At 65.9% G+C, this 9,084-nt stretch overlaps 2 protein-coding genes across 2 annotated transcripts; both read left to right on the top strand.

The window, feature by feature from the left end:
- The first annotated feature begins 382 nt into the window (after window positions 1-382).
- Window positions 383-3,048, top strand: SELPLG (selectin P ligand). The gene is made up of 2 exons (XM_057378116.1): window positions 383-991; window positions 1,679-3,048. Exon 2 carries the CDS (start codon window positions 1,684-1,686, stop codon window positions 2,875-2,877), a length of 1,194 nt encoding a protein of 397 aa, XP_057234099.1. The 5' UTR covers window positions 383-991; window positions 1,679-1,683; the 3' UTR covers window positions 2,878-3,048.
- Window positions 3,049-6,130: 3,082 nt separating this feature from the next.
- Window positions 6,131-9,056, top strand: TMEM119 (transmembrane protein 119). The gene is made up of 2 exons (XM_057378069.1): window positions 6,131-6,801; window positions 7,741-9,056. Exons 1-2 carry the CDS (start codon window positions 6,254-6,256, stop codon window positions 8,513-8,515), a joined length of 1,323 nt encoding a protein of 440 aa, XP_057234052.1. The 5' UTR covers window positions 6,131-6,253; the 3' UTR covers window positions 8,516-9,056.
- The last annotated feature ends 28 nt before the right edge of the window (window positions 9,057-9,084 follow it).

The raw sequence follows: 9,084 nt of genomic DNA, 5'->3' as shown, positions 1-9,084 counted from the left end.
GAAACCCGAAATGGGCTGGGAGCAGCATCCCTCACCCCGCCCAGGGCTGAGCTTTCTCAGGGCTGCAGCGTTTCGGGGGATGTTGCACAACCACCTCCGGAACAGCCCGAGCCCCACCCCAAAGCAGGGCAGGGATGCTCCCRGAGAGGAAGCGCTCCTTGTGCACCATCGATCCATCCCAGGGATGCTCATCCCACAGCCCCGAGCCCCCTTTTTTTCCCTCTTCCAGCCCCATGGGCAGGATTTTCGGAGCAGGGTCGGGCTGGGGTTTGGCGGGCGGGGGTTGTTGACACCCCGAGCCCGTTCCTGCGGATGTGCCTCTTGCAGCACCTTCCTGSGGCTGCGGCGGCGCCTCCCGCCCGGAGCCTGCGGTTGGGGCGGGGGGTTTCCTGTCGTGCYAATGCCACGAGGCCGCGACAACACCCAGGAAAACACCCAGCGGGCCCCCGAGAGCCCCTCCGAGCATCCATGGTGCTGAGAGAAGGAGCGCGGCACAAAGGCTGTGCAAAACATCCCGTCAGGTCCTCACCCTCCCGCTCCTCGCGTGCGAAGGCGTTTCCCGGTGTTGAGGTAGCTCAGGGCACCGTGCCCCTTCCCTGGCCATGCCCACACCGTGCCCGAGGGGTGGTGGCAGCCCTGGCACCAGGTTCGCCGTCACTTCTGCTTTCGGGGCGACGCGCGGCAGCTCCGCGGGGCCGAGCCGGGGGCTCCAGCAGGGCAAAAGCCCCTCTTTGGGGCGCACCCCACACCGTGCCAGCCGAGCCGAGGGGTGCCCGCAGCCCCCAGCTCTCGGCGGCCCCGCTCTGGGTGTGACGTCCTTCCCTCCGAAAGCGCAGCCGCCCTTCCGCGCTCTCTCCGCTCGCCGCCCGGCCGGAGGTGCAGGCGGAGGGTGCCCCACGACACCCCGGTGGCGGTGSCGGTGCCAGGGCTGCCCTCGCCCCGCTCGCCCGTGGCTCCTGCAGTCGGGATCCCGCAGCATCCTCCGGCACAGGTGAGCCCCGCTGGGGAGAGATGTTGTGGGTGCAAACGCTCCGTGCTGGTCCCTAGGGTTTTTGTGGGGCGGGTGGGTGCTTTGGGGATGTGGGAACCGCCTGGGAATGCTCACAGCGGTGAGCCGTGGATGGATGCTGCTGGGTGCGGATCCGCGGGGACTTTGGTGACTTCCACCCACCGGGGCTGCCGAGTGGGGAGGAATTGGTGATGGACAGATGGAACGCGGGGATTTGGGGTGAGTTTGGGGTGTATTTGCCTCTCTTGCTCCAGCACAGAGGCACAGGCTCATGGTGGCCTCAGCCCTGGAGCCCTGTGCCAGCCCGGCGGGCAGAGGGGCACCCCAGGGTGGGGGGTCTGCCAAAACCCCAAAACCCCCTTGTGGGTGACATCCCTGTGGTTTCATTTCCACATGGACACTCATCCTGCAACTGCCCCGTCCCGCAGCTGCCGCCTCCAGCGYGGCTGATTTCCCATTTCCAGACGCTCAACTTCCTTATCAAAACTGGCCCCTGGAGCAGAGCCGAGCTCCTGCAGGTGGGGGCTGTGGCAGGAGGAGGTCTCTGGGTGCATCCTCCATCCCCCAAACCCAAGGGCGCCTCTCCAGGAGGGCAGGAGTGCCATCCCACGCTGGGGCAGTTCCATGCTCAGCATCCCCGATGTCACCTGCCCTTTCTGTCCCCTGCAGGTCCCATGGCGCTGGGCTGGGCTGTGCTGCTGCTGCTGCTGAGCCCCGTGCGGGCATTTGGGGCTGATCCACCGCAGATGGGGCTGCCCCAGGGCGGGCAGTGGGTCTGGGGAGCGGCCGAGCCCCTGTCCCTGTCCCGTGGGAAGAGGGATAACAGCGGGCAGGAGCTCGGTGCCACCGCGATGATCAGCAGCGACAAGACCGATGGTGTCTCTGTGCCACCGCCAGCACTCGCCACCAAGGCCAGCCCGCTCCGGGTGCCAACCCCAGCCGATCTCATGGATGATTCCCCCGAGCCTGAGCTGCTGCTGAGCTCTGTGKCGCCAGAACCCGGCACCAAYKCCAGCCTTCTCCGGGTGCTTGCAGCGCCCACCACAGCCGAGCCGATGGTTGAGACACATCCCCCTTATCCCGACCTGCTGGAGGACTCTGTGTCACCCCCGGCGCCCAGTGCCAGCCCCAGCCTGCTCCGGGTGCCTGCAGCATTCACCACAGCGGATCCCACAGATGAGACCGATCCTCCTCATCCCGACCTGCTCCTGACCTCTACCCCAGCATCCAGCACTCTGCCCAGCCGGGCACTCACGGTGCCAACCACCGCCGCTCTCATGGATGAGACCGATTCCCCCGATCTCGACCTGTTGCCAGGCTCACCCTCAGCACCCCAAAAGGGCATCACCATCACCACACGCAGCTGGCTCACGTCACCCGCCGAGGAGGGGACAGTGACTGATGGCCTGGACGGCATCTTCTCCACAGGGCCAGGCTCAACAGCCCCCCCAGCCCTCGTCCTCACCACCRCGGGCTACAAGAAACCCAAGAAATCCGGAGTTCTGCCTGCAACGACCCTCCCGACCCCTTGGGACACGACATCGGGGGCCACCGCGGCGCCCTGGGAGCCCAGCGGGCTGATGGGCAAGTGCCTGCTGGCCATCCTGCTGCTGGGGCTGGTGGCCGCCACCTTCCTGGTGTGCACGGGGGTGCTGGGGACGCTGCTGTGGCGACGGGCGCGAACGGGGCAGCGCCGCTTCAGCCACACCGAGATGGTTTGCATCTCCTCGCTGCTGCCCGACGCCGAGGCRGCCCCCGGYCCCCGRCCCGTCCCGGCCCAGCGGCACAAGCTGCTGCTGCCCGACGGCAGCTCCGAGCCCGACGGAGACAACCTGACTCTGAGCAGCTTCCTGCCGGATCATTCCTGAGCCGCAGGGACGGATCCTGCATCCCACAGGAGCCCCGTGCCCGGTCCCCGGTGGAGCCGCGGGGCAGCGGAGCCCGGTCCCCCGGGGTTTTATCTCGGAGCGGTGCGGCGGAGCTGCTGCCCCGCGGCGAGCTCAGCCCTYGAGGCGCATCCCATTAAAATGTTATCCGGACGTGGTGGTCTCTTCCTGGCGGGGACGGCACCCGCCAGCCCCCTCCCCGCCCCGCCGCYTGCCCACATCCTGAGCCAAAATTTCGCTTCTCCATCCTCCCCCTCAACCGCCCCGGGGGAGCAGAAACGAAACCCGCGGGCACCACTCGCTGGGCAGGGACCAAACTGGGGACTTTGGGGACGGGACCGCAGCTCCCGGGACCGCAGCCCCGCRTGGGTTCGGTCTCGTAGGAGCTGGAAGGGCGGCGGGGACGGGGCGGAAATTCCGGGGGACAGGGACGGGGACAGGACGGGTGCGATCGCGGCTCAACGTGTTCCTGCCTGCGGTCGCTGCAGCGAGGCGGGGGCGCCTCCGGAGCCGCCGCTGCCGGTCAGGTGCTCGGCCCCGGGGCCCAGCGGTGGCCGCAGAGTCTCGGGTTCGTCCGGCAGMGCTGGCCCCGGCTGTCCCTGCCTGGATGGGGCTGCGAATGGGGCGATGGGGAGAGCAAAGCCATGAGTGGCCAGAGAAGGTGTCACCGTGTCACCCGCTCCTGCAGGTGTCGGTCACCCCTCAGGCCACTCACTGATCCCTCCCCTGGGCGAACAGAAATGGCCCAGGACTCTCCAGCCAGGCTTCGTGTCTCCATTTTTTCTATTCTTGCTCCACCCAGACTCCCCATCCCTGCTGTGGCCAGGCTCAGTGTCCCCATCCCTCCATCCCCATTCCCACACCCCCAAATCCCCTTCCCCACATCTCCAAGCCTCCTCAAAGGCCACTCCAGGGTGTCTGAGGGGAATTGCCAGCGTGGTCATTCACCTGCATCCCGGCCCTGCCGCCTGTTTACATTCACGCTGTGCTTGGGATATTTTCCATCTGGATCCTGGCAGCTGCACGGCCCCGCTCCGGCTGTGAATGTAAATGTTTATGGGTGACTCAGCCAGGCCAGGGGACCCACAGCCGGTGGCCGTGGCCGGTCCCCACGCAGGACAACCCTGGCCTCCCTGCTGATGGCACYCTGCTCTGTCCCACTGTGTCCCCACGCCAATTCCTGCCAGTCAAAGCAGTCCCGGGGGAAAAGCGATGCTCTCATCCTACCCCGCAGCGGCTCACCCGGCCTCTGCCCCGGTGAGGATGAGGCCGGTGTGTCCCGAGGATGAGGATGGCTGCAGATCCCAGGATCGCTCCCACTCTCCCAGCCCCGGGGAGCTCTCCGGAGCCCGGCAGGGATAAACTTCCCTCCACCGCTGGAGCGGGAGTCGGCTGCCAGGAGCCGCGAATCGCCCTATTTGGCGCAGTCAGCGGGTCCTGTCGGGATGCCATCGCCCTCCTCACGGCACAGGAATTCACGGGGAGCCGGCGCGGTGTCACAGCAGGATCCTCAGGGAGGGCACCGGGCCGTGGGYGGGTGACACSGGGCCGGGGGTGGGTGACACGGRGCCGKGGGTGACACAATCCCATGCACGACGCTGCACATGGAGCTCCGCGGGACGGGTCCCCTCCGGGTATTTTGCTGGCACAGCAAAGCTCAGCCCGCGGGAGCAAATTAGAAGCAGAGCGGGGCTGAAATGCCTCAAATTGCCGGTTCCCCGAGCGGGCTGTGCCCGTTCCTGCTGCCCCAAATTACACAGCGGGGCCGGGCGGTCCCGGCCCTGCCCTGCTCCGAGGGMAAAACGCAGGCAAAAACGGCATCGTAATGGTCGGTGGGAGCTGGCACCGCCAGCCGGGATGGGGATCCCGGCCGGGAGGGTGGGGACGCTGGGCAGGGAGGGATGAAAACTCTGAGCGATGAAGGGTGGGAGCCTTGGCCAGGGTGGGACGCAAATCCTGCMCAAGGAGGGATGGAGACTGTGGGCAAAGGAGGGTGGAATCCTGACCAGGGTGGGGTTCTTGGATGAGCGGCCATGGGGATCCTCAGCAGGGTGGAATGGAGATTCTGGACAGGGAGACTGAGYCCAGCGCCGGCACCGCCGGGTGCACGGGTGGAATCTCATCCCAAATCCCCACCTGGGCTGCGGGAGCAGGGCCGGACGCTGCTGGAACTCCTCCCGGCCTCCCCTCGCCTTTCCCCCGTCCCCTCTAAGATTTCATCACTGAGCGCTTAAGGCCGGGAAAAGCCGCCCCAGCAGCTGCCGGGGGCCGCCAGACGGACCGAGCCTTTATTTCGGGGAGCCGCGACGGCGACAGAGAAACCCCGACGGCGCCAGCTCCGCTCCGGCCGGGGGCACAGAATCCCTCGCCCCCCGCCCCGCGGGGGTCACGGTCCCCGGGCGCTGGCCGCGGCTTTTTGGGGGGTCTGGCAGGTCCCCAGGGAGGAGCAGAGGAAAATAGCAACAGGATGAGGTCACRCAGCGGCTGCGGCCTCTTGAGCAACCTCAGGCCGGGCCGAGGGGATCAGGGCGGGGGGGAGACGGAGCTCGGGGGGGGGCAGGAGATGCCCCCAGACCCTCAAACTGGAGAGCAGGAGCCGGGGAGCTGAGCAGCTGCTGAGTTTGTCTGGGGAACCACGGGGACCCYGCCTGTGTCCCTGCCTGCACCCCAAGGCAGAGGTGCTCAGGCCAGAGCGTTTCCAAGTTGAGATGTTTAGGGAATGTTCTCCTGAAATGAGGGTGGGGGGTCCCAATTCCTGTTTGCCCCACTGCCCCAGGAATGCCAGGGCCCTGAGCCCATGGCCTCATTATCCTCCTCAGAGCCTCGTGGATAAAAACATCTTTGCAACGACCCCCTGTGTGACCCCTGTCCCCACTTGCACCCCAAAATGTGACCCCCTTGCCAGGGTTGATGATGGGGGGCACCGGGGCTCCTTTGCAGACGGGATAAGCCAGGAAACACCCTCAGCCCCAGCTGGATTTCATCTGGGAGGGGGCTGGGGGCTGCCTGCCCTTCCCTGGCCTCCCACACCCCCTCCCCATCCCGGCCCTAATGAGAACAAGCTGGTCCCGGGCTGCGACGCAGGAGGAGGAGGAGAAGGAGGAGGAGGAGAAGAGGGAGAAGGAGGAGGCTCCATCCCAGCAGGCAGCAGAAAGGGGCTCGAAGTGTGTGGGACAGATCCCGTCTTCCCGGCTCCCTCCCGCGGCTGCGGGCGAGGTGAGGATCGCTCCGGCTGTGCCAGGCTGCTCCCCAATTTTGGGGTGCTCTGGAGCAGGGCACAGGCTGTCCCACAGCCAGGGGTGCCGCGGTGAGGGCTGGGCATGGTCCCCACGGCGGGACACGGGATGGAGTCGGCCACATGGCTGCAATGCCAGGCAGGAAYGGGAGCGAGCCGCGTCTGGACAAAATCCTGCATTTCTGGAGCGGYTGGGAAGCAGAGGGAAGCAAAGCCAGGGACGCGCTGTGGGTCTGGGGATGGGCGAGGATGGGGCTGGAGTGGGATTGGGATGGAGGGCTGGCAGTGCCYGTGGTGCCAGGCCCTGCTCACGGCCCTGCTTTGGGCTCTGCTTGGCCCTTCCATGGCTGTGGCTGCTCCTCAACTCCRCTGGCTGCCGGGGAATTGATACCGTCCCCGTCCCGGGACCCCTTTCCCGCCGAGGGGCCCCTGTCTGCRGTGAAGGGGAGGATGAAGAGGCTCATCCCAGCCCTCCAAACCCTTCATTGTCCCAGTGCTGGTCAGTGCTGTGACCCCACAGCCGCAGCAGTGCCCGTGGGGAACCGGAGGGTCGGGGGTCCGGGGGTACCTCCCACCTCCGCCGCCGTTTGTTTGCTCTGGATTAATGGAAACCAGATTGTGCAGCCGGGAAAGAGCCTGGAAGTGAAATCCTGCTGCTGGAGTCCCTCCCGGTCTGCAGAGCTGCTGGCTTGGGTTTGTTTAGGGGGGAAAATGGGATGTGCATTGGGATTTGGGGTGCCTGAGGTTGGGGAATTGTCATGGGGGATCCTCGCTGATGGATCTGGGGAGTGAGAGCTCCCCACGGAGCCGTGTGGAGGGGAAGAACCCCGGGAAAGGCTTGATGGCGTTACGTGGCGTGGCACGCGTTGATGTCCCTCGGGAACGTGTCRCGACGTGGTGGGGACGGTCACGTCCCTCTCCCGAATCCCRCGGGGTGCAGAGCCYGGCCAGGGACTCGCCCCGGTCACTGCTCCGGGGTGGGAAGTCATGTCCCGTGTCCTACAGTGCACGGTGGGCTGTGGCTGTGGAATGGCTGTGCAATGAGGCAGATCCAGCCCCAGCCCCATCCGGGTGAGGAACACAGCACGGGGACAGAGCCAGGAYCCCTGGCACCCCCACTCCCTGCACTCCAGCTTTGGGGCTGCCTCTTTGTCCCATGCCCCATCCCGGCTCCACTCAACCACTGTGGTGGCACGGGGGTGAAATCCTGCCCCAACCTATTTTTAGCCGTGCTCCAGCTGGGAATTAACGGGCCGGGCCGGGCGGTTGGGAAATGCCTCTTGCTCCGGGCCCRGCCCCTTCGTAGCGTCGCCTGTGTCAAAGTTTCCACTGCAAACCTCCATTTTTCAGGAATTCTCTAATCAACCAAATGACCGTTGTCTGGAGCCGGGCGCTGGCAGCGGCCCCGGTCCCCCGGCCTTGAGCAATCCCACCCAGCTGGCTTCCAGCTGCGCCCTTGGAAAACAACCGGAGCCCCTCGCTCCGGCAGGGCGACAAAACCGGAGCTTTCTACTTCCATAAGGAAATCCAGGCTGGTGGGGGTTGGCCCAGGGAAGGGCTTGGGGGGCTTGTTCTGTTGGGGTATTAACGTGTCCCTCTGCATCCCACAGGTCCCCTGCACGATTCCCAACAATGGGCTCGGCCATGGGAGCGTGGCTGCTGCTCCTGGTGCTGCTGGCGGTGGCTCCGGCGCAGGCGGCGGCCCCCCGGCACCGCCCGGTGCTGCCGGACACCGCGGGCAGCGGGGACGGGGAAGAGGCGTCAGCCACGCTGCCCGTCCACCCAGTGACCCCCCGGATCAGCCCCACAGTGGGGGACATGCCAGGGACCACGGTGACCAACAGCTCGGCGCCGGGCGTGCTGGACGGGCTGGTGGACTTCTTCAAGGAGTACCTGCTGCTGGTGGTGGTGGTGGGCTCGCTGTCCTTCGTGCTCCTCTTCATCATCTGCGCCGCCATCATCGTCCGGCAGAAGCACAAGGCCTCCGCCTACTATCCCTCCTCCTTTCCCAAGAAGAAATACGTGGATGAGCGGGACAAGTCGGGGGGAGCACGGGCGTTCAGCGAGGTGCCCGAGAAAGCGGCCGAGGCCGGCGAGGAGGAGCTGCTGGATGGTGGCCGGCAGCTCCAAGCGGACATCCTGGCTGCTGCCCAGAACCTCAAATCCCCCCCTAAAGCGCCGCTGGCCAACGGGGCCCGGCCCGAGCAGAATTCCCCTCAGGAGGAGGAGGAAGAGGAGGAAGGAAGGAAGAAGTTGGGGGATGAGCAATCCAAGCCCCCTGCCCAAAATCTCGGCGCGGAGGAAGCGGCGGGTGCAGCGGGAGCAGGAGGAAAGGAGACCCCCGATGCACCCCAGGATGGCTCCCCGTCCCCCTCTGGAATCTGAGGAGGGACACGGTCCCGGGCGAGCCTGAGGAGCTGCCGGCTGGGGACGCACGATGGACAGGGTGGATCAGGCTCTGTACGTACGTGGTGGCTCGAGGAAGCCCCGATGAAGATCCCGTTCCCCCCAATTCCCCCAGACCCTCGTGCTGATGGGGGGGGTTTGCCAACGGTTTTCCCCAGTGTTGGAATGCCGTCAGCCCCGGTTCTGCTGCCCAAGGGGCTTTTCCCACCACASGAACTGGGTGGGTGCATCCCCCAGCTCCAGCTCTGCCCCCAGCTTTCTCCCAAATGTTGTTTTAATAATCAGCAGTATCCTGGTCYGTGCTGGGTGCCTGGCTGGGAGCTGTGTCCCTCTGGGAAGAGGGATGGGACCAGGACTGGATGTCTGTAGGACATGGGTCAGCTTTGCCCATGGCCACTCGAGGGGGGAGGGATGAGGATTTAAGGRCAAGGACCCTCCTTTCTTTCTTTCACCCCAGAGCCCAGCTGGATTTTTGCCTCATTTTCTGAACCCCTTCAGCTAGAAATAAATGTTTTCTCCGTGCAGCGCCTCTCCTTTGTGTCTCTGCA

Source organism: Malurus melanocephalus, unplaced genomic scaffold (assembly GCF_030028575.1).
Source record: "Malurus melanocephalus ecotype Western Australia unplaced genomic scaffold, MMel_1.1 scaffold_340, whole genome shotgun sequence".
Classification (NCBI taxonomy): domain Eukaryota; kingdom Metazoa; phylum Chordata; class Aves; order Passeriformes; family Maluridae; genus Malurus; species Malurus melanocephalus.
Note: the sequence above shows the minus strand (reverse complement) of the source record. Positions and strands in the feature narration are given on the sequence as shown.